The sequence below is a fragment of the Schistocerca gregaria genome, chromosome X (genome assembly GCF_023897955.1).
Source record: "Schistocerca gregaria isolate iqSchGreg1 chromosome X, iqSchGreg1.2, whole genome shotgun sequence".
Taxonomy (NCBI): domain Eukaryota; kingdom Metazoa; phylum Arthropoda; class Insecta; order Orthoptera; family Acrididae; genus Schistocerca; species Schistocerca gregaria.
This window is the reverse complement of record NC_064931.1, coordinates 51,296,570-51,322,650: the sequence shown is the minus strand read 5'-3', so window position 1 is coordinate 51,322,650 and position 26,081 is coordinate 51,296,570. Positions and strand designations below refer to the sequence as shown.

Sequence of the window (26,081 nt, the reverse complement as noted above, 5' to 3'; positions counted from 1 at the left end):
AAGCACGACTCACGCCCCGTGCTTGGGTAGCTCAGATTTGTCACCGCCCTCCGACTAAGAAAAGTTCTATGACATTTTTATACTGTCTTTAATGAAAAGGCGTTCTCCCAGAAACCGAGGCCTCAGTTTAGCTCTTGGTCTTGCTGAACACAAATATTCGATTTATTTTTAAACAATGATAGACATTAAAACCACCAAACGGTAGTGGCTATGGAAGCAGGTAATATGTTTCAAAATTACGTGGGTGAGCTAAGCTAATTAGTGCAGTAAGCTCTCCCGGTTTAGTACTAACGAACGGAAGCAGCTAGTTGCAGAATGAAGCAATTATAATCGAGTAACGCCTTATCGAAAGCCTAGAAAAGAGCAGCATGCATTATGGAAGCCCTCAACGTCAGAAATAGCCCCCTAAGTAGTACGTCCGTGTTGGTGCGTACTCGGTGACGTCAGAAGCGTTACCCTCCGGCTCGTCTTTGCGAAACGCCGCCCGCGGCCTTGCTGCTGAGAAAGGTTAATGCATGCCTCGGTATTCCTCAGACTAAGCCGCGCAGACGGCTCATCTCCGCATTTTAATGCTCTAAAAAACTACACAAGAGGCGACGTTGCAGCACTTTTATTGCTATCTTCTCTGCACACATCTGTCATTTTAGCCAGCGTCAACACTTAGTTTCCCAATGTACTATTCGTACTACATTTATGTGACGAAAGGAGGGCGGAGCCAATGGCAGGGAGCAAAAGACTGTTTTGTACAGTAAGACTATACTATTCACATGGAAATGAGACAGAGACGCTGATATTTGCGCTATAGCATATCTTTTTTATGTTAATGAGAGTAGTAGCAATATTTCATACTTCAGCTACTTGTTACGAGGGGGCAATGTGCATCTCTCTATATTATCTGCAGACGAACCATCACGAATTAGCTGCTGTCTATAACAGCCACATCCCTAGATGCTAAATGTTAATGTTGACAGCAGTGCTCAATTTCTTCGTCTGGTCGATTCTGTTCCTACGCTGAGAATAGAAAACGTCGCGTATCCGTGCTGCTGTGCAGGTATTTTACTTATTTATTTAATTTTTATCACCTGATTGCAGAACACGCGGTACGTACTGAAAAAAAACGAAACATACCTTTCAAATAGATAACTCAAAACTACTGAATGGAGATAACACTGAGAACAACAGTATGAATAAACATAGACTATAACGGTTAGCTTCATATTATAAATCCCAGTAATGGGAAAAAAAAGGGATGTTGGCTATGGAGCATGTGGTAGGTACTGCATATACTGCTGTGTCGCTGTTCAGCCGAAGTGGTCGCAAGGGGAAGCTGTCTTTTATGAGCCCCTACAAGAAAATTTGTATACCATGAGATCAGGCAGACTTAGAGGCCATCCGTACGCCCCTACGGTCGAAATATCTTTGAGACAGCCCGCATCTCGTGGTCGTGCGGTAGCGTTCTCGCTTCCCGCGCCCGGGTTCCCGGGTTGGATTCCCGGCGGAGTCAGGGATTTTCTCTGCTTCGTTATGGCTGGGTGTTGTGTGTTGTCCTTAGGTTAGTTAGGTTTAAGCAGTTCTAAGTTCTAGGGGACTGATGACCATAGATGTTAAGTCCCATAGTGCTCAGAGCCATTTGAACCATTCTGTGAGACAGCTCATTGTTAATAAATGTTCTTGCATGCGTGAATCATTATTATGTTGCTCCATCCTGTTAAAAATTGAAAGTTTCGGCACATTCTCGAAATTGTAAAAAAAAAAAACAGATAACGAGCGGCCGAGCGACCCAGCGGCATCGTGAAAACCACAAGAACTGGCTACTTACAACTGGGGTCAAGGTAAACTTTTAGATTCGGTATGAACATTAAAATCTACCACAAGCTTCTGTCTTCAGTCATGTAGAAGATATAGTCTTGTGAAGCTAGATGAATTTGTTAGAAACACCATGTGGTATAATACAGAGAAATAAAGTATGTTCACATATTTTTTGATATTTAGTGATCCATCAATTACAACCTGTCCTATGAGATCTCATAGAATAATAATGCACTATTACACACCATATATTTACGGCCCACTGGGGATTATTTACTATTAGACAGTCGCACTTGGCTCTACTTAAATTGAAATCTCTCTTACAGTGTCACTACAATGTATACACACCTTAAGGAGGAAAAGAAGAAAACAACGCTCCATGAAGGAATTATCTGGATGGGACGGAGGTCAATAGATATTACGCACATATGTGGACAAGCAAATGATTACAAATTTAGAAAAATTGGATGATTTATTCAAGAGAAAGAGCTTCTCAAATTGAGCAAGTCGATAATAATTTGGTTCACCTCTGGCCTGTCCTGGAATCTCATTGACTGGAGTAGAATTGTTTCAGTGATGAGCCCCAATTCGATTAAGCACTGATGATGAGCAAACACATGTCTGAAGACTCTCCGTGTTAGTAGTGTAATAAGGCTAGAGTCACCCCACTCTGACTTCATCCATGATGCGGCTGTGACATCAGGTGATGATGCGAGTACCATTATTCAAGATGGCGGCCGTGACGTCAGCTGTTGACGCGAGTACCCTTATACAGGATGGCGTCTTTAGGCGGGAAAGTGCCACGCCCCCTTGGCAGAAAGTTTGAATTAGGTGGGAAATTGAATTATGTGCTTCTGCACACCATAATTTGCTTGATTGCCCCATACAACAGCAAGTGTCAGCCAAGTACTACCTCCAAACACTGCTTGTACATCACAGGTAAAGTTGAGATGAAGTCCACGAAAAACATTTGGACCTCCAATCAATTGCTGTTTATTAAATTGACCAGCAAGGTCAATATCAATAGCTTTCAAACTGCGATAGACAGGTACACTGCTCCGCCAGCGACGAAGCCATGCACGTCGCAGAGGCATAACTTTTCCTACTTTTTTGCATGATGGTGCATCATCCGCTTGGAAAATTGGTGGGAATTTTGGTGGAAATTTTGCTCTAAGAGCTTACTCCTGCAGATGAGGGGAGTTAGTATAGTATTGTCACCACTAGAGATTGCTCATGATGCAGATAAATTCCAATATAATTTCTTAAAATTTGTTGAAATTTGTTTAAATTTATTAGCTACCTACAGCATTATCATATTTAAACCCCAGCATCATTGTGTTCCCCTTTATTCCGATACAGAACGAACTAGGTGACTATTATTACAGCTTTCATATTCTTATAGTCATTCATACTTCCATGTCAGTCCATTTATGATTATTTAAACACGCTCTACAATGCGATGCTTATTATAATTTTTTCACAGAGGTGAAACCTTAGATGGCTGTAGCGCATGTGGCAGGTGTGCGGGTGTGGCGCACTGTCATTAGAGCCCCAGTACAATGAGTGAAGCTGTGCGTCACGTCGATCACCGCGAAGTTATCGGCCAAGGTTCAAGCCGCCCGGACCTTTGATTCACAGAGGCAGCCCTCACTAGGTCCCCAGCCCCCTTCCGTTCTGCCCTTGGTCGTCTGTGGGGGTGGGCAGCGGCAACAGACTACTGCTGACGCCTCAGCAATTGGTGGTGGACTGGCCAATCTGGAGATGAGCCCACAGTCTTGGCCCAGTGTTATCCGTTATGCCCCATTTGCAGCTAGGCCCAGACACCGGCGCCTCACCCCAGGCTACACCCACCCACCCACCCACCCACCACCACCACCAACACCAGCAGGTACTGTACAACTTAAGGCATATGACACAGAAGACTGCATCACCAGCTCAACTGAGTACTATTATTATTATTATTATTATTAGTAGAAGAAGTAGTAGTAGTAGTAGTAGTAGTAGTAGTAGTGTAACAACCCACCCGTCACTTATCTGGTTTTGGCGTGTGTTCACCCCAGCTAATTGACTAACAGATCAACAGAGAGTGCAAAACTGCCGCAATATCTGGTAACGCAAAGAAAGTAATAAGGCTCTGTGACTTCTGATTGAACTGCGGTGGCAGTGTTGACATTAATTGATTCAGAATTGATCACTTTTAATTAAAAGGGCTGCACATTAATGTTATATGCAGCTATTTAACACCAGATGCAAATGTTGAACATAAAATTAATTAAGAAAGTGACTTGGGATTTCAACTACTTAACTGAAAACAGATGCAGTCGATTATCACAAATTTATTTTAACTCTTGACCTTCAATCATCACATTACATGACTCTCCTACCAGGCAGTGGTAATAAATTGCGTTTGCATCGAGTAAAGCTCGATAACTGAAAAGTAATTCCTATCGACTAACCCAGGTGTAATGCGAAGTGGGGAAAGAATTCTACAGTACACGGCCCATGAAGCCCTCGTGGAAACTTTGCCGACGTGATCCAACAAATTAATCAGTGGCCGGAGCGGGTGCAATATCACCAAATACAGTGTGGCGGAGTGGCATTGTTGTGTGGACGTCGGCCGTCCTTGTGGTGCTGCAAGGCGGCGCTCATCTATTCACTCCTAGCTATCTTGCTCAGTACAGAGCTGAACCAAAACTTTGTATCTCCAAGTTCAATCGTTCCATTTGCTAAGTCCTAAACTGCAGAGATGCTCACTGTTTCTGAGGCAAGCTGAGTAAAGAACGCCACGCCTGCAGTCTAGGCAAGCTGGGAATGGAAGACCTCTACTGAGACTTCTGCCAGTCCACTCTTCACCTCGGTTTCCCCTCCAGCAAAATCACTTACGCCAATTGCAGCGCAAGTCGCGTTAATTATGCGTCGCTTCCCAGCGCCGACCAATGCCTGTTCTGGGAAGTGAACAACTTCCCACAAAATTTCCCTTCCTCTCAGCTTCTGCTATTTAGCTACTCTCAGGCCACCCCTCAAGTTTTCTGGAATTCTGATTCCCAGGAGAGTACTTCAAATTCCTTGGTCCTATGTGCCCATCGGAGGCCAGTGTATTTCGTGCTGTCTCTCTTCACCTGATTTACTTCAGGCTCTGCGGACCGTGAATTCAGAGTGAAGTTACTACAGTCACGAACAAGCCCATTTTGACCTCTGTTGACCGCTCCACTGTAGCTTTCAGCGGCTTTGTCGCATGTTTCACAGAAAACGGGACGACGGACATTTATCAACAGGCGTAATAGTTCTCCGTCTGTTTCCCAGTACACCAGCATGGAGTCGGGGTCAACCACCCACTCACTGTCACTCATCTTCAGGGAGCTGGAGGCCGCGCCGCGTTACCGCTTTCTCAGAGCTTGAGCCGCCCTAAGCTGCCTATTGTCGCTTCCCTTTGCCATTCCCCAGCCGGCCACGGTCGACTCTAAATGCTTCCCTGGGGTAAACTAGAGTCCAGTAAATCGACTCGTTTCCACGAAGTTTTCATGTCGTGTGAATTACTTCAAAACCATCACTCAACATTAATTATTCCAATACGTCCATACTATACCCCCTACAAGATGCATTGTGCCTTGTCAGTCATTTTTTGTTCAGCCCTACTGTTCGCACAACGTGAGTTAGGTGATCTTTAATGACTACATGTAAGGGGCATAGTTCTGGCCATCTTACAGTAGTAGTAGTAATGATATTTAACCCATGGCTAGTGGCAGTTCCCTCTCCTGCCTTTTAGTGGAGGACTTCAGGTCAGTGATACCAAACTGCAGTTAGAGTACTCAGTGATTACAGACGTTTCTGAGGAGTGAATCTCGTTCACCAGGAACGAGAATCCAGGAAGGGGTACCACAGCCCTGCTGGTTTTCTAAGGGCGTGCCCTCCTGTCATGGAAACGGACCTCTTCAAGGCAGTCAATAATCCGCAGTACCCCGCCATTAAATTCATGGAAATATCGCACCCCTTCCCCCCCCCCACCCAAAGTGGGGTATGGTGTTGAAGAGACAACACTTCATTATCTTTGTAGGGGGGGGGGAGGGGAAAGGGAACAGCATGATGAAGTAGAGTACATCAATCGCCGAGTGGTTTCTTAAATCCATTTTGAGTGCGATACTGGCCCGGTTTTCCGAGATATAAGTCAGAGGATCAGCTATAGCACTCAGCTGAATACTACACCTGGACATCCATAAACATGTCTACGATCCGGTAAATGAAAGGTCAAGCTATATCAAGCTCCCTAAATACATAGCTAAAAACAGGGCATGTATTAATGTCGAAAATAGAAAAGATCAGACTTGTTTTGCATGGTCAGTCCTGACTTGCGAAGAGAGTACAATTATAAAGATCATCCTGAGTGTCCGAGTACATAAGATGTAGGTGATAATATTCATAGGTGTTATAACTTTGATGGTATAGAACTCCTCATCAAGATCCAGGACATACCTAAATTTGAGGCGGAGAATACCAGCATATCGGTTCATGTTTACGACCTGGAGATGAAAAGCAAGTCAGATGAGAAAGAGAAGCACATTGTCGTCAGCCTCCTCCATTTCTCAGAATTTTCCGGTGGGGGTTCAAAAAATGGCTCTGAGCACTATGGAACTTAACATCAGTGGTTATCAGTCCCCTAGAACTTAGAACTACTTAAACCTAACTAACCTAAGGACATCACACACATCCATGCCCGAGGCAGGATTCGAACCTGCGACCGTAGCAGTCACGCGGTTCCGGACTGAGCGCCTTAACCGCAAGACCACCGCGGCCGGCCGGTGGGGGTGAGCTGCATGTAATTATGCTGCTCTTCTCTGAAGAAATATGAATGTTTTAGTTGGACCACATTATTCGCTTTGTGATAGATGGCACTGTAATAGTCACAAACTTATAATTCCGCGGTATCACGTAACATTCCGCCACTGCGGACGATATTTGCTTCGTGATACATAACCCGTGTTAAAATGGACCGTTTACCAACTGCGGAAAAGGTCGATATCGTGTTGATGTATGGGTATTGTGATCAAAATGCCCAACGGGCGTGTGCTATGTTTGCAGCTCGGTATCCTGGACGACGACATCATCCAAGTGTCCGGACCGTTCGCCGGATAGTTACGTTATTTAAGGAAACAGGAAGTGTTCAGCCACATGTGAAACGTCAACCACGACCTGCAACAAATGATGATGCCCAAGTAGGTGTTTTAGCTGCTGTCGCGGCTAATCCGCACATCAGTAGCAGACAAATTGCGCGAGAATCGTGAATCTCAAAAACGTCGGTGTTGAGAATACTCCATCAACATCGATTGCACCCGTACCGCATTTCTGTGCACCAGGACTTAAATAGCGACGACAGTTCTACCACGGGGCACAAGAGAAATTAAGGGTCGGTGATAGATGTTTGCACGCGTTCTATTTAGCGAGGAAGCGTCATTCACCAACAGCGGTAACGTAAACCGACATAATATGCACTAGTGGGCAACGGAAAATCAACGATTGCTGCGACAAGTGGAACATCAGCAACCTTGCGCCTATAACACTTCCTTGGGGAACGCCGGATATTACTTCTTTTTTACTCGATGACTTTCCGTCCATTACCACGAACTGTGACCTTTCTGACAGGGAATCACGAATCCAGTCGCACAACTGAGGCGATATTCCATAGGCACACGGTTTGGTTAGAAGACGTTTGTAAGAAATGGTGTCGAAAGCCTTCTGAAAATCTAAAAATATGGAGTCAATTTTACATCCCCTGTCGATAGCACTCATCACTTCATGAGTGTAAAGAGCTAGTTGTGTTACGGAAGAACGATATTTTCTGAATCCGTGCTGACTATGTGTCAGTGAATCGTTTTCTTCGAGGTACTTAATAATGTTCGAATACAGTATATACTCCATAACCCTACTGCAAATCGACGTTACTGATGTGGGACTGTATTTCAGCGGATTACTCCTATTTCCCATTTTTGGGTATTGGCGTGACTTGAGCAACTTTCCAGTCCTTCGGTACGGAAATTTCTGTGAGCGAACGGTTGTACATAATTCCTGAATATGGAGCTATTGCATCTGCATACTCTGAAAGGAACTTGACTGGTACACCAAATGGACCGGAAAACTTGCCTTTATAAAGTGATTTAAGCTGCTTGGCCACACCGAGGATATCTACTTGTATGTTTCCCATCTTCCCAGTTATTCTTGATTGGATTTCGGGGATATTTACTACGTCTTCTTTGGTGAAGGAGTTTCTGGTAACCATGTTTAATAACTCTACTCTGAAGGCACTGTCATCAATGATTTCACCATTGTTATTGTGCAGTTAAAGTATTGATTGCGTCTTGCCACTGGTGTGCATTATATATGACCAGAATCTCTTTGGGTTTTCTGCCAGATTCCGTAAAAGAGTTTCGATGTGGAAATTATTGAAAGCATCTCGCGTTTGAGCACGCGCTATATTTCGAACTTCTGCAAAACTATGTCAATCTTCGGGATTTTGCGTTCTTTTAAATTTTGAACGTTTGTTTCGTTGCTTCTGCAACAGCGACTTCACCCGTTTTGTGTATCATGGGGGATCAGTACCATCACTTATTAACTTATGTGGTACATACCTCTCCATTGCCATCGATACTATCTCTTTGAAATCATTCCACATATTTTCAACGCTTACGTGATCAGATCGGAAGGAGTGGAGACTGTCTCTTAAAAAGGCGTTAAGAGCATTTTTATCAGATTTTTTAAATAGATGTATTTTACGTTTATTTTTGATGATTGTGGGTGTCTCGGCATTCAGCCTAGCGGCAACTGCCTTGTGGTCGATAATTCCTGTATTCGTCATGATACTTCCTATTTGCCCAGGATTATTTATTGCTAATAGGTCCAGTATGATTTCGCAACCATTTACGCTTCGAGTGGGCTCCTGAACTAATTGTTCAAAATAATTTTCTGGGAAAGCATTCAGTACAATTTCGGATGACGTTATATGCCTGCCGTTGGCCTCAAACGTATAATTTTTCCAGCGTATAGAAGGTAGAATGTAGTCACCACCGACTATAACAGTATGAGTAGGGTACCTATTAGAAATGGGAATCAAGTTTTCATTGAATTGTTCATCAACTATATCTTCTGAGGGGTGGGGATTCGGTAAAACATCCAATTAATAGTTTAGTCCGTTTGTCAAGTATAACGTCTACCCATACTAATTTGCAGGAACTATCTACTTCAATTTCGCTACAAGGCAAGCTACGTCTGACAGCAATAAATACTCCACCACCAACTGTATTTTATCTATCCTTTCTGAACACTGTTAGTTCGTTTGAAAAAATTTCGGCTGAACTTATTTACGGCTTTAGCCAGCTTTCTGTACCTATAAATATTTGAGCTTCAGTGCTTTTTATTGGGGCTTGGAGCTCTGGTTCTTTCCCAACACAGCTTCGACAATTCACAAGTACAATACCTATGGTTTCTACAACTACCTTACTGTGTTTTACCTGCCCCTTTTAGACGGACGCCCTTTCTGTGGTTTCCTGAGATCCTCTAACCTAAAAAACCGCCCAATCACTTCCACACAGCCACCGATACCCGTGCAGCCGCTTTCTGTGTGTAGGGGACTCCTGACCTTTCATTCTGGGAAGACGCCGACTCAATGCCACCTCTTGTTTCGCGCTGGTGTTTTCAAGTGACTCGTCTGTTTCACGGAAAGTATTTTGTTCGCAGTATTTACATTTTATATTTGCAGCTGATCTTATACAGTATGTCCCAGGAGGAATAGCCAGTAAGAGCTAGGAGCATTGTTCAGTAGCAGAGGTGTGCTTCACAGTAGCGACGATGAACAGCTGCTCACAGCTCTTAAGGTGAGCACTTCGGAGATGGGGTTTACTGGGTTTTTTCTTGTTTTCGTCCAAAATACCATCTCTCAAAATATTGCAAGCAAGGGGCTTGCAGAGGAAGTGATGAATCTCACGGTATCGAAGATGAAAAATTGCTCATAGCTCTTAAAGTGTACATTTTATAGTCCATGTTTACTGTTTTTTTTTTTTTTGCTTCAAATGATCGTTCCTGTCAAACACTGAATATTAAACATTCCTCCTGGAACATACTGTATTAATTAACTTCAATTATACACTAACAATAATCCAGTACGGACTATACTGCGAGCGAAAATGGTGCACTACTTTGCAAGCTGATACTGAAAGATGGAATGTCCCTAAATGTAACATCCTTTTAGTTCCCTTTTCTTTCATAGATGTGTAGCTGCTACTTATGTGTTCTATGTTATCACTTGTTTTTAATATGCTGAAAATATTCTTCTTTACTACAAAATGTACAGACCCATCATATAATGATGTTCTCTGCCGCATTAAACAATGTAATTTCTTTCACTTGCTATTCTGCCTCAGTGCATATAAAAAAAAATCTTCATACACTTATCGCTTCTTAAATCAGTAGATGCTTTCAGACACTCATCGTTAAAAGGTCTCTTGACTTTTAGTGATCATGAACACAGCATCAAATCGAAATATTGAATGATGTATTGGTATCCATCCAACTAAAGAAAGGACAGCACCTTTGGTTCACTGTGCTACTCCCTGAAATACATTCGCGACGGGGAGATGTCTGGGACGTTCATACATATGCCGATCTGAAGGTAGTCATATCATAATATGGGTGTTGCACAAATTATGCGAACATAAGGCTTCAACATAACTGCAAGTGCTAACGAAGCCTGCGAGTTGCGCTGTTGTATATGATCACGAATGACAACTGCACATTGTTCTCAATACTTTGCAGGTGTTAGATTTGGTCTGAGCAGTGTGGGCGAATTGTTGGTGCTCGTATGGTGGCTACTTCTGTGACTAAAACAGCGAAAGTGTTTGCTTTTTCAAGATGCTCCTATCCAACATTTATACCGCACACAGGAAAGCAGTAAAAAATCATTTGCTAAATCACAACGTGGATGAAAGTGTGTTCTGAGTGATGGTGAGAGACGGTCAGTGAAGACGATTGTGACAAAAATAAGAGGATGGCAGCACTCTCGAACACTGTTAGCAGCTAAACAACACGAAGGGAGATCCATAAGCACGCAATTGCATGGGGAGCTGAAATTCCAAAATCACACATATGTGATGAAAACGTCCATAACAGGAAAACGAGGTACCGAGGCCGTAAACCTCGACTGTGGAGCAGTGGAAGGAGGTCATCTGGTCGGATGAGTCTTGTTTTATCCTGTCTCCAGCTTCTGACTGAGCTTACATCCCAAGAGTGAAATATGGCGGGGGTTGGGTGACGATTTGGACAGCTTTACCCTGGTATTTCATGGGCACTCTGAAGGTCGCGCTACTGGCATGGATTTTATAACCAGTTTGGCTGATTAGGTCCATCCCATCGTACAGTGTTTGTTCACTAATGGTGATGCTGTGTTCCAAGACGACAGGGCCCCTGTTCAAATCTTCCAGGATTGGTTTTGTGGGAACGAGGATGAACAGTCGCATCTACTCTGGCCAGCAGTCACCAGAACTCAATATTATTGATCCTCTGTGGTCTACTTTGACGAGAAGGGTGCGTTATCGCTACCCACCTCCATCATCGATACCTCAAACTGCCTCTGTTTTGCAGAAGAATCGTATAACATTCCCTTTAAAACCATATAGCGCATGTATTATTTCACTCTCAGACGACTGGAAACTCTTTTGAATGTCTAAGGCTTTCCAAAATCGTATTAGGCTTAAAATTGTGCTGTGTTTGTGGTTTTTCCATATTTTCGCCACCTCCGTAACTATCAGTTCAGGTAAAACAATATCATACCCTTTCAGAATGTTTTGGAAAATGATGGGGGCAAATTGGAGCTCTCATTTCAGTCTGCCAGGCGCCCGTATCGACAAAACCTATGTGGAAAATAATGTCAGAGAATAACATTTACCTTAAGTTTTCTGTTCTGACCGTAATATTTTCGTTAGGGCAAATAGCTTCAGTCGAAACATCTCTACTCGGTGAGTCACACTTACGAAAGAATTTTTAGTGAGAGAGCGAACATGTACTGCGTCAGATCGTTGTGTAGGACGGTCAAAATAAAGGTGATCGGAAAATTTTTTCGGTAATTCATAATAACATAATATAAACATGAAATAGTTCATTACGAACTGTAACAGAGGCAATCGGGTTTGAGCAAGATAGAGCAACAGAACGTGCCGCAAATACAAATTAATGAACTGCCCGGTGAGAAGAGGAAAGTCGCCAAGCGGAAAAAATAAAACTTTATTGTCTCCAATACACCCTGGTCTCTCTTCCAGTGATTAGTAAAGGTGGACAGGTTTAAGGGTCAGGAGGACTCATATAACCCCTAAACATTGGAAGGGCTACAGCAGAACACTGAAAACTGTTTCGTACCATCACTCAAGAGGAACTCGTATACTATTTTGTGATAAATGACGTACAGAGCTATATCGACGTCAACGAAGGCTGTTTACAACATCTTCTGTGCAGTTTCTCCTGTCAGGCATACTCTGATTTGGGGCCTGTTCGGAAATTTCTAGATTCAGAGTGGGAATAACCTACCGCGAGTTCACTTTTTTAGCAGTGGCTGCCATAATGGCCTCACGAGCTACATGAACTAAAAATCGTGATCATCACCGCCTGAGCATATTTTTGTCTTCTAACAAATAATTGGCGTTACAGCAATTTACCAGTGTAATGAGGGGTGTTAGGCATATCAATGAGACCACTGCGAGCGAATCTGATGAGAAGAGCAACGAGGGTGTCCATAAGAACAGCACACTATAGTACCACCTGCTGTGTAGAGTAGATGAACATATTAATAGTCGGAGGCAAGGGGGGGAACACCCCACATTCCATTGTTGCCAGACGTATCCAAGATGGCGGCAATGACGGCATCCAAGATTGCGGCGATGACGTCATCCAAGATGGTGGCCATGATGTCATTCAAGATGGCTGACTTTGTCAGGAAGTTTGAATTTTGGCAGGAAGAAGGTTAACTGGGCTACCTCCACTAACCTAACCCCCCTCACACAGAAAAATGGCGGGAAGTTGAAATACCAACAGGATAACACCACGGTTATCTCTAATAACCTAATAAAATCACAGGAAGATAGGCCACTTGGGCTATCTCCATTAACCTAAGTCACCCGACCGCCACTTCTTCCTATGAACTGGCGCCAGGTTTGAATTTAGGTGGTAAACAAACGTCAACTCACATATCTCTACTAAGCTAAGAAAATGGCGTGAAAGTAAGGACACTTGTACTAACCTCGGTCACCTGACCACCACCTCCTCCTAAGGATTCGTGGGAAAAGGACTTGGACATAAGCTTTTCTTTAATCGTTTTCCTCCAGTATGGCCATCCACTGTGTTCACCATGACTTCCGGACTCCAACTGACTTAGCACACATCGCCACCACCAGAGGGCGCTCTCATCTGTGACATAATCCAAGATGGCGGCAAACATTGCGTTCACCATGAGGTCTGGACCTAGTACCCAGTACCGGCACCAGAGGGCGGTGTCGTGATGTCTTGTGATGACGCAAGTACTGTTATCCAAGATGGTGGCATACAATGTGTTCATCAAGAGCTCCAGACTCCAACTGACATAGTACACAATGCCACCACCAGAGGGCGCTCTCATCTGTGATGTAATCCAAGATGGTGGCATGCATTGTGCACACCAAGAGCTCCAGACTCCAACTAACTTAGTACACAGTACTGGCACCAGAGGACGATGTCGCCCGTGACATCATCTGATGACACCACTACCATTATCCAAAATGGCAGCATACATTGTGTTCACCACGAGGTCTACTAGATATTGACACCACCAGAGGGCACTACCGTGGACATGGTATGAATTTTAGCGAAAGCCACCCCCCCTGGACTTCGAAGGAAATAGTTAGTCTCCACAATGATCCTCAACCGACCACCACGTCGCGTTACCAGCCCATGTTGTCTGGCTAACGTGCACTAACGTGTGTTAATGTGTACTAACACGCACAGTGTGTGACATAATCTAAGATGGTGGGGGGAAATGGCAGGAAAACGACTCTGCCTATGATGGACATAAGTTTTATTTTGCAAGCAATGACTCCACCACGAGATCGAGACTAAAACTGACCTAGTCTAAATTACTGCCCCCAGAGGGTACTGTCATCCCTCCTGTGACCTAATCCCAGATGGTGGTCTGTGGGGGGAAAATGGCACGATAATGACTCAGGCTGCGCTGGGCTGCTGGGGAGAGTAAGGAAGGAGTGCACTCTATTTATTTTCGAATGTTTCATGTAGGGATGGAGTATATTTATCACACTGACACAAAACACTCGCCTTAATGTGCTTGGGATCACAATACACAGTCTGCAGACACACAAACAACTCCTAACTTACCGAAATAATTTCAACACAGACGTGCAGACTCCTCCGAGATTATTCAGCACAGTGATGTGTAGACACGCACATTACTCGTAAGCTGTCCAAATAACGCATAGCACAGTCTACAGACCTGCTTGCAAAATAATGCAATCAACAAGCAGAAGCACCCTCCGCCACCCCCTGTCCACTAGGGCGTACAGGAGCTTAGTGGCAACCACAGCCAAGTGACACAGCCATCAGCTTTCAAACCACACATAGATGCCTCTTAAGATCCCGCCCACATGAAATGGTGGTGCCCCTCTCATACTTGACACCAGAGAAATTCCTATCCAAACATGTGTTCACCTAGCCACAGGTGCTGGAGCTACCGGCCAGGGACGCACGCACCGCCAGACGCATGTGAAAGTTGCATCTAGTTTCAAGTATACAGCCACTGTTATACTGACATCACAGAAGTCCAAAGCGCTGGCAACATATGCAAGACATCACCGGACAGCACTTGTCTTTAGCGTTAATGACAACTAGCACAGGGCGCATTGCTCCTAGCATGACATGGCACACCTGTTTAACCCTGCTTAACAGCCCAGTGTGACTGAGTGACTGACACGAAATGTCCACGTGGTGACTCGCCATCTAAAATGTTCTCAATCTTATACTAATGACACCTGACTATATAAAAAACAAGAAATCAGTCGACCTATCGGAAATTGTTTAGTGTTCCAGAAATAGTTAATGCTTGCATTCTTGATGTCTCAACTTCTATCCATGGAAATCCTTGCCCTAACAGAGTGTTTACGAAAATAACATCGAATGCACTCTTCTCAGCACTCCTAACATGATAGCCTTCCTGCTATCAACATACGCAAATCTTCTCACCGCTATGTAGAGGCTCCTATATCCCAGCACAAAGGATGTGAATGAATCGAGCATTATGATTGACTCTTATCGAGTTTACCCGCCGAATTACTGATGCCGCCGGTATCGAAGCACCATCCACCTTTTCTTTCTTTCTGCAGACGAGACTTTCAGCAGTAAAACTATTTCTCACAGATCGCATTGACAGTTAAACCCATAAAGTTACCTATACATCATCAAATACATAAGAGACTCACAAGGATACTGGAAGCCAGGAACATATTTAATAGTGTAACTACAATTAAATATTACAATTGCTGCTACAACCTCACACCGATCGATGTACAGGTAATGTCTCCTCTTGACGGCTGTGCTTCTGGAATTAATCTCAGTATCTCTAGTACACATAATTTTCCACTTAAAAAAATCTCGCGCAGTTACCGATGTGCTGAATAGATACGGACCCTCACGATAGGACACACAGTCATAACATAAACCACAGTAACTTCACAATGCAATATATACATATTTTACACAACATAAGCCACGTGAACTTTACAATGCAATATACACACATTTTACACAAACAGTGCAGTTATCTTTTATATCTGTGCAGCACCCGAAAACATTATCGTATGCCTACACTCACTCCGACTTCATGTAATGATGCTTCTCAGTCCTAGGGAAGCACCGTCCACCTTTTCTCTCTTTCTACAGACGTGACATTCAGCGGCAGTAAACTGTTTTACACTAATTGCCATATTGAACCAACAACTAAATCTCGAAAAGTGCCATACTTAAGTACGGAAAGACACACACCAAGTCCGCAGCTAGTGGCCATGACCTCATTCAAGATGGCTGATTTTGTCGGGAAGTTTGAATTTTGGCAGGAAGAAGGTCAACTGGGCTACCATCTCTAACGTAACCCCCCTCACCCAGAAAAATGGTGGGAAGTTAAAAATCCAACAGGATAAAACATCACACCACAGTTATCTCTACTAACCTAAGAAAATTGCGGGAAGATAGGCCACTTGGGCTACCTCCTGTGCTGTTGCTGATTCCACACGCCGCCATTTGGATACATCTGGCCACAATGGGATGTGGGGTGGCACCTCCCTTGCCCCCTACTATTAATTGGTGATCAAGTGAAAGAGAAATTGAGTTTATTGCAATGAATCAGGATATCGTCCACACAAGTTCACAGTAGATATAGATTGTGGCAGGTATATGGACCCTCGATCCTGAAGATGTTCCGAATATATTCGCTCTGGTGCCTAGTGACCAAAATACAAAATTTCGGAACTCTGGCCCATCTTTGGGATCGAGAGATTACTAGGAGATGGACCACAGCATATCGTTCTTAATGGAGAGACATCAGCCGACGTCCGCTTAGACTGACTGTGGATAGTGCTGTAGCAAATAGGGAAGTCGCAGTACAAGAATAATTCAGTAAAATGTTGAAAGATTTGTAGAGGATCAAGGTTTGGTGCAGGGAGTGGCAGGTCCAGCTCAACATAATCAAATGTAACGTCCGACTCCAAAATTGATGTGATGGCCTGTTATGGTTCGATTAGACTTATGACCATGAATCACTGCAAACAACAACAAAGGTATAATATCAGGGAATATTCGCACAGAGTGACCGAAAGGGTGACACATGACTTCTGCCCAACACTAAAAGGGGGTATCTGGAGTACAAATACAGACCTCATTTGTCATTAAGGCGTGGTACAAAATCGTGGAGTTCTATTTTGAACAGTCTGAACCGTGTGATCAAGGCTAGTTTGAAGTGTTTGTTAATATTGAGTGTAAACTGCTATGTCGAGTATCCAAGTGCTCGTGACATCCCTTCATGTACCCTACCATTAACGGTGGCACCCAACGCGACGGTAAAACATGTTAAAAGTTCAATATCATGTGACGGTTTTGAAAAAAAAAATAAAAATTCTGTGAAAATAACCTTGATTTGAACGGAACGTCTTTTGGTTGCGATTAAACAACCCTGTTGTGCTCAGATTTCCACAGCTTCGACGATAGGGGCAGCAAGTGAGACGAGAGAGGCGAATGCGTTTTCCGTTTACAGCAGCAGACTGGCAAAACCCATTCGCCGAAAAGGCTGCTGTCGTTGGACAAAAAAAAAAAAAAAATGTCTCTGAGGAGTATGCGACTTAACTTTTGAGATCATCAGTCGCCGAGAACTTAGAACTAATTAAACCTAACTAACCTAAGGACATCACACACATCCATGCCCGAGGCAGGATTCGAACCTGCGACCGGAGCGGTCGCCTGGCTCCAGACTGTAGCGCCTAGAACCGCACGGCCACTTCGACCGGAGTCGTTGGACAGCTTAAGTGGAGTTTCTAGATGTTGCTGCAGGGGAATCACACAAGTCATGGTATTTCATTATACGTGCGACGAAGTACAAGGAATAGTTACCCATTTATAAGAGCACATTGGTCTCTTTGGTGCACCGTAGATAGTGTACAACTGGTACCAGGTGATCATCAGATCTTCCAATGATGACGTAAGTGAATTGGAAGTAATTTAACACAGGTCGACACCGAGATGAGAAAAATTTACAGAAAAAAATCTATCGTGTTTTGAAACGCCGATGGCCACACTGTGAATGAGGCTGTCTAATTTGTTACTTTATTAATGGTGACTGTCCACTGTATCTACAAATAACGGTTTCCCACTCGCATCCGTATAACAAGGCGTAAGAACAGATGTCGTAAAAGTATCCTATCAGAAAGGCTCCAGAGACGAGTTTCACGCCTTGTCAATGACAATCGGTTTCAAACCCGACATGAACTGGTGCTGTCAGTGAATAAAAACCGATCTCAACCAGTTTCCGAGAAAACAATGCGCTGGGAACTGCATGAAATGGACACTTGGGGTAGGGTGTCTCGCTAAAGACCATTGCTAATAGAACCAAATACAGCTGCATGTCTTCTAGGAGCTATGCAACACACGAAGCGGACACTAGCTTCTATGAGGTTTCGGGATTGCAGCCGGATTATATTGACTTCTTGCCACAATATTTCAGCTGGAAGCCGCTCAGCCATCTTCTGGTGTCCGCCACTAGAGGCTGTTAGTTTTTTTCCCTTTATTGTGATTTCATTCCCCTGTCTCATATGGGCACAGGAGTGCTCGCAGCAGCACAGTCTGCCACTCTTCAGCCAAGTGACACATTTAATAAAAGAAATGAAAACGATACATAAAAAGGCGATAAGAAGGGGGACATAAGAACATACTAAGGGGAGGCATTGGGGATTGAAATATACACATACACAGAAACTTTCCTGTGGAACACTTAAGTGAAGTCCATATAAAGTTTAAAAAAAAACACAGTTGGCGATTCGTGCAGCACGTACAATGCACTGAAGTCACACTCACAAGTTAAAAGTTGCCCACAGTATAAAAACACTCGAGAATGAAGACACTTAAAGAACCACTGTAAGGGAGGGAGCACACACAACAAAGAATAAAATCTGCTGAGAGGGACCTGCCGAGAGAAAGGAGCCCTGAGAGGAGGGAAAAAGAGGGGAGACGAAGGTGCAGCAGAGGAGGGATGAAAAGAAAAAGGGGATCAGGGGGCGCACGAAGGCGCAGGAGACGGGCTGGGTGGGAGATGGAGAGGGAAGGCAAGTCAGCAGGGAGCGCAGAGACCCAGAGGTGGTGCATGGGAAAGAGAGAGGGGGTGGAGGATGGAGGGAAACAGCTCAGGGTAAGAGTAAGGAGGGGAGAGGGAGCCCTGAGGAGGAGGGGGGGGGGGGGGGGAAAGGTGCGGTTAGAGTTAGTAGAAAGGGTGGAGATCAGGGCAAAGCTCATCACCCAGGAGGAGTAGGTGCTGGAAGTTGTGTTGGGGAAGGAGGTGGAGAGTGAGGAGATGGGGAGAGGACAGGACACAAAAGTAAAGATGTGCCAATGGTCTTTGGGTAGAGAGGATAGAAGACACAAAGGGGTGGAGGGGATCAAGTATGTGGACGATGTACATGGTGCTGATGTGTTCTAGAAACAGGAGAAGATGTGGGAAGAGAATGAGGTTGTAGATGATTCACATGGTGGATGGGATGCAGATACCGAAGACGAGGCAGAATGCATAGCTTTCGAGGATTTGGAGGACTTTATAGAATCTGGGAGGGGCAGAAATCCAGGTGACGTTGGCATTACCAAGGATGGGGCGGAGCAAGGATTTTTGGTGTGAAGGATAGCGGAAAGATGCAGTTTCCATGTCTGGCAGGACAGGAGTTTCAGGAGGCGGAGTCTATTGTGGGCTTTGTGTTGAATAGTAAGGCAATGGGGAGTCCAGGTGAGGTGACAGTTGAGGGTGAGGCCAAGGTATTCCAGGGTACGAACAAGGTGGATAGGACGACCATAAATCGTAAGATAAAAATCGTGGAGCCGGAAGAAGCGGGTGGTACGACCTATGCCGATTACCTGGGTCTCGGAAGGGTTGATGCAAAGGAGTCACTGGTTGCATCAGGAGGTAAATTGGTCGAGGTGGATTTGAAGGGTAGAGACTCCTAGTTCATGGTGTCAGCTTTATAGTAAAAATTGGCCTGTAGGTGCTTGCGCACTGGCGTCCGTCACGGGAGCATCCTCTAACCAAGTCCGCACCCTCTGGATTGGACAGTAGCTGGTTGGAGGCGCGTAACGTGGTTGAAAGAGTCACGATGTTGCCTTTCAAATGATGCGAAGCATCAAGTGCAACTGTCCAATTAGGCGTTTAACCTACAGACTGTGGAGGGTGTAGTTCAGCCCAGAGCTGCTTCTCTGGTGTTTTGAGGGTGTTTTCCGTGACTTGGGGCCATTCATTCAGGTTACCTCTAACATTAAGTAGAATGTCTTTTTTTTAACACTCTCGGTGGCAAGTATTACTTTTTCCTCAACATTGTCATGATGTGTATGTTGTGGACGATCCCATCTTCCAAGATGACAATAGATGCCCAAAGATATTAAAGAGGTAACTAATATCCAAACATTTAAAAAGTCAGTTAAGCCATACTTCTTAAATAATTCAAACTGACGGCTAGTTATTTGGGAATAAAAAACTGTCACTCTGCAACGAACTTTCATGGACGATTGACTCTTACTCTAAGATTTCAGGCCCAGAACTGGTCAAAAATGGTTCAAATGGCTCTCAGCACTATGGGACTTAACACATCTGAGGTCATCAGTCCCCTAGAACTTAGAACTACTTAAACCTAACTAACCTACAGACATCACACACATCCATGCCCGAGGCAAGACTCGAACCTGCCACCGTAGCAGTCACGCGGTTCTGGACTGAAGCGCCTAGAACTTCACGGCCACAGCGGCCGGCTGCAGAACTGCGTTGGATACTTGTAACATCTTTCCAATGTCTTGAGCTCAACATCTTACTCGTTGTGGTGAAGTGCTGACTCAACGTTTCCACGTGGTCGAAGGGGACAACACGAAGAATTAGCATGGCTGAAGGTACTGATTTCAGACGAAAGTGTGTGCATGTGGTGTGTGTGTGTGTGTGTGTGTGTGTGTGTGTGTGTGTGTGTGTGTGTGTGTGTAGCTAGCGAGAAATTATGAACGAAAGAATACAGTGAGATGACAAAAATCGTGGGATGCCTCTCAGTACCGTTTCGGACCTCCTTTTGCTCGGCGTAGTGCAGAAACTCAGTGTGGCATGGACTCAAGTCGTTAGAAGTAACATGCAGAGGTACTAAGCCATACTGCCTATATAGCCGTCCACAACTGTGAAAGTGCAATCGGTGCAGGATTTTGTGCACGAACAGACCTCTCTGTTACGTCTAATAAATGCTTGATTGGTGGCCAAATCTTTAGCTCGAATTGTCCAGAACGTTCTTCAAAGCAATCGAGAACAAGATTACTTTCGCTTGGACTGTCCAGAACGTTCTTCAAAGCAATCGCGAACATGATTAAGCGCACAACGTGCTTGTCAACGAATGCATCAAAGCACATTTTCTGGGCGGAGTTTGCACTTATGTAGATCGCTCTTTCAGCTGATTCACTTCCACATGTTGGAGCGTATTTGCAGCGGAACTGATAAAGCGTGCCTCTTCCGCACTCCTGGCGTGTTGCGCGCTGATGGGGTCACGCGTTACGAGCATAGCGAAGAAATCAATATCTGCTCCCGGGCGACGCTGCGCATGTCTCTACTGCGCTACCTGTCCACCACGAAACGATAACCTGCACAGCCGTAGTAACGATTCGAGGAATAGTGCTAAGCGCATTGGCTCGAACCGTACACGGAATTTTACTATTTCCAGTTATATTAGTCAGCTTACCTGGCACGTTGCCGCTAGTATACGAGGGCCTTTTTTTCAGCCCCCCGATCGGTCGCGGAGTGGAAGCGACAGCGAAAACCAAAAATTATTTGCAACGTTTAGCTACATCTCCCACATTTTTCTAGATAGTAACCGCTCGGTCACAGTCAGCGGCTCGTGCGAGACAAGAGGTGAAAATAAGAGGGAACCAAGTCCGGGCTGTTCGGTGGGTAATCGAACACTTCCCATCGAAAAGGCTGCAGGAGGTCCTACGTTGCATTTGCAGTGTACGGCCGAGAAATGTCACAAACGAGGAAACACCTGCCAGTTACGTTATGTAGTTGCATAAAATCAGCCGAAATCCCCCAGGAGCACTTCACACTTAGAGGGACATCTTTACGTCCTCACCGTGGGCTTAGAACTGAGAGGTGCGACGTGACGCGAAAAACGGGTGTAATAGAGACACTACGCAACTACCGCAGGCTACCGTAAGCAACCGTAAGCGAGCGTAGGCTACGGTAGTTTTCCTAGTAGCGTTGCTCAGTGTAGGTCATACCGGAGTTACCTGTACCTTAAGTGTGTGGAGTATACCTGTCGGACGTTAGCTCGTAACAATTACTTTATTTACGTTTGCGATCAGTGTCTCACTAGATTCCTATAAAAACCCGAAGCTGTGAATCTTATAGATACTGAGCGAGGATATACAGGGTGGTCGGAAATTCCCGTTACAAACTTCTAGGACATGTAGTAGGTAGTGAGTACATAACATTTTGAATAGGAACCAGTGTCCGGAATCGTATTGTTTCCATTCTACGACCGTTTCAGTTCACATGTATACCTCGTCAACGTCTGCTTAGGGTAAGAGAAACGTCTCAGAGATCCCTGTCCTAGTATGCAACAGGGTAGACACGATGACGTGTATTACGTCAAACGATCCCCAGATGTCACTTACTGTTTGCTTTGCTGTGAGACCGAGTCAATACGTGTGCATCACCGACAGAGGAATCACGGTGCAGTACACGTTTGCGGAATACACAGACATGCTCCTCGAGTATGGCGAAGCTGGAGGTAACGGAAGAGCTGCTAATCGGCTGTATCACGAACGTTTTTCAAACCGTCACACTCCATCGCACAAACTGTTTGCCCAAGTTACAGAACGGCTACGAAACCGGTACCTTCACCGTGAGGAGGCTGGACTGTGGTGCTCCGCGGCGACGCCGCACTCTCGAATTTGAAGAAGGTGTACGGCGTCGCACTGCAGGTAGTCCGTCGCGAACAATTGCGCGCGCAATGGCTGTTACTCACAGTATCGTCTTGAAAGTCCCGCACAAGCAACAATTACATCCGTACCACACGTTCTGCACACGGTTCCTGCACCGTTGCATCTACGCCAAGTTCTCTTCACAGATGAATGTAGGTTTACAAGGGATTGTGTTCTGAATGCTCGAAATAGTCATGTCTGGGCGGACGAAAATACTGATGCCAAGCATGTTCAGGGATTTCGAGACAGGTTTGGAATTAACATTTGGGCAGATATTCTGGACGGTCATGTGATTGGACCATACCTCCTTCCACCCAAGCTTACGGGTCACGCATACTTAGTCTTTCTAAAACACGTAATGGGCCCGTTCTTGGAAGCTGTGGCATCTACATCTACATCTACATCTACATCCATACTCCGCAAGCCACCTGACGGTGTGTGGCGGAGGGTACCCTGAGTACCTCTATCGGTTCTCCCTTCTATTCCAGTCTCGTATTGTACGTGGAAAGAAGGATTGTCGGTATGCTTCTGTGTGGGCTCTAATCTCTCTGATTTTATCCTCATGGTCTCTTCGCGAGATATGCGTAGGAGGGAGCAATATACTGCTTGACTCTTCGGTGAAGGTATGTTCTCGAAACTTTAACAAAAGCCCGTACCGAGCTACTGAGCGTCTCTCCTGCACAGTCTTCCACTGGAGTTTATCTGTCATCTCCGTAACGCTTTCCCAATTACTAAATGATCCTGTAACGAAGCGCGCTGCTCTCCGTTGGATCTTCTCTATCTCTTCTATCAACCCTACCTGGTGCGGATCCCACACTGCTGAGCAGTATTCAAGCATTGGGCGAACAAGCGTACTGTAACCTACTTCCTTTGTTGTTGGATTGCATTTCCTTAGGATTCTTGAATCTCAGTCTGGCATCTGCTTTACCGACGACCAACTTTATATGATCATTCCATTTTAAATCACTCCTAATGAGTACTCCCAGATAATTTATGGAATTAACTGCTTCCAGTTTCTGACCTGATATTTTGTAGCTAAATGATAAGGGACCTATCTTTCTATGTATTCGCATCACATTACACTTGTCTACATTGAGATTCAATTGCCATTCCGTGCACCATGCGTCAATTCGCTGCAGATCCTCCTGCATTTCAGTACAATTTTCCATTGTTGCAACCTCTCGATACACCACAGCATCATCCGGAAAAAGCCTCAGTGAACTTCCGATGTCATCCACCAGGTCATTTATGTATATTGTGAATAGCAACGGTCCTGTGACACTCCCCTGCAGCACACCTGAAATCACTCTTACTTCGGAAGACTTCTCTCCATTTAGAATGACATGCTGCGTTCTGTTATCTAGGAACTCCTCAATCCAATCACACAATTGATCTGATAGTCCGTATGCTCTTACTTTGTCCATTAAACGACTGTGGGGAACTGTGTCAAACGCCTTGCGGAAGTCAAGAAACACGGCATCTACCTGTGAACCCGTGTCTAAGGCCCTCTGAGTCTCGTGGACGAATAGCGCGAGCTGGGTTTCACACGACCGTCTATTTCGAAACCCATGCTGATTCCTCCAGAGTAGATTTCTAGTCTCCAGAAAAGACATTATACTCGAACATAATACATGTTCCAAAATTCTACAACTGATCGACGTCAGAGATATAGGTCTATAGTTGTGCACATCTGTTCGACGTCCCTTCTTGAAAACGGGGATGACCTGTGCCCTTTTCCAATCCTTTGGAACGCTTCGCTATTCTAGAGACCTACGGTACACCGCTGCAAGAAGGGGGGCAAGTTCCTTCGCGTAGTCTGTGTAAAATCGAACTGGTATCCCATCAGGACCAGCGGCCTTTCCTCTTTTGAGCGATTTTAATTGTTTCTCTATCCCTCTGTCGTCTACTTCGATATCTACCATTTTGTCAACTGTGCGACAATCTAGAGAAGGAAGCACAGTGCAGTCTTCCTCTGTGAAACAGCTTTGGAAGAAGACATTTAGTATTTCGTCCTTTAGTCTGTCATCCTCTGTTTCAGTACCATTTTGGTCACAGAGTGTCTGGACATTTTGTTTTGATCCACCTACCGCTTTGACATAGGACCAAAATTTGTTAGGATTTTCTGCCAAGTCAGTACATAGAACTTTACTTTCGAATTCATTGAAAGCCTCTCGCATAGCCCTCCTCACACTGCATTTCGCTTCGCGTAATTTTTGTTTGTCTGCAAGGCTTTGGCTATGTTTATGTTTGCTGTGAAGTTCCCTTTGCTTCCGCAGCAGTTTTCTAACTCGGTTGTTGTACCACGGTGGCTCTTTCCCATCTCTTACGATCTTGCTTGGCACATACTCATCATTGATTGTCCGTCAGCAAATGTGGTTTCAGCATGATGGAGCACCACCTAAAGTTTCACTGGCTGTCCGGAGACATCTTAACAGACGGTGTGGTGAAATATGTATAGGCCGTGGTGGTCCAATCGTGTGGCCGCCACGATCGCCGTATTTAAACCCTATGCACTATTTCTTGTGGGGTCGTATGAAGAGCCTAATTTATGAGACACCTGTAGGGACAGAGGAAGATCTGCTGGTACGAGTTCTGGCCGCTGCACAAGACGCTGAAGAGACACCAGGTGGGATGGGGAGAGTGTACCAGAACATGCTTCGGAGGTACAACGTGTGTAACAACGTTGGTGGTCGCCACATCGAGCCGCTGTTGTAATGCATCGGCACGTTGCGGCTGGTGCCGTAGATGCTGGGATCTTGTTTTTGTCGACTAACGTAAACCACAAGGTGTACGCTGGAATGCAAATGCGTAAGCAATAACGGAACGATTCAGTATTCTTTTCAAATGGATTACAACAATTGCACTGGGTTAGGCCTAAGTACATTCCTCCAGTGGGTGTGGATGAGATAATCTTCTGCATTGAAACTGTCGTAGAATGGAAACGATACGTTTCCAGGCATGGGTTCCTATGCAAAATGTTATGTACTCACTACCTTCTACATGTCCTATAAGTTTGTAACGGGAATTTCCGACCACCCTGTATAAAGGGTTGGGTAACCTACAGAACGTTTTTGTTGTACTTATCCTCCTGTCTGTTATTTAAAAAATAAAAAGTATTTATAGAAAAACTGAAATTATCAAAGTTTAATTTAGGTTTTATTCGAAAATTGTTGGTTTGTAACGTTAAACAGAGCTATTTTGTAGTAAACATGTGGAACACAATTCAGATTTACCGTTTCGCGCTAGGAAACGCGATTTCTTCAGCAAAAAGGTAAAACATACAAACCGCGATATATCGCTTCAACACTTGGTAGAGCTTTTACGAAACATGTTTTTGTTATTCATAAACAACTTTTGCATTTATCAACAATTACAGGAATCTCTTGCCTTTGATCATAATAAAAAACGTTTTACTGAATACAAAATAACAGTAGTCACACATACTTCTTTTTGTTTGTGCATGTAAACTGTACTTGCATCAAAAGCAATTGCTTTGATTGCATAAAAGCACA

The 26,081-nt window shown here is 44.6% G+C and overlaps 1 protein-coding gene across 1 annotated transcript in view; it reads left to right on the top strand.

Annotated features, from left to right (window-relative positions):
* Window positions 1–3,570: 3,570 nt before the first annotated feature.
* LOC126297505 (mucin-19-like) overlaps window positions 3,571–26,081 on the top strand; it is a 46,333-nt gene continuing 23,822 nt past the window's right edge. Inside the window, exon 1 of the mRNA XM_049988390.1 lies at window positions 3,571–3,697. Coding sequence (XP_049844347.1) covers window positions 3,571–3,697 — 127 coding nt within the window. The remainder of the gene's footprint in view (window positions 3,698–26,081) is intronic.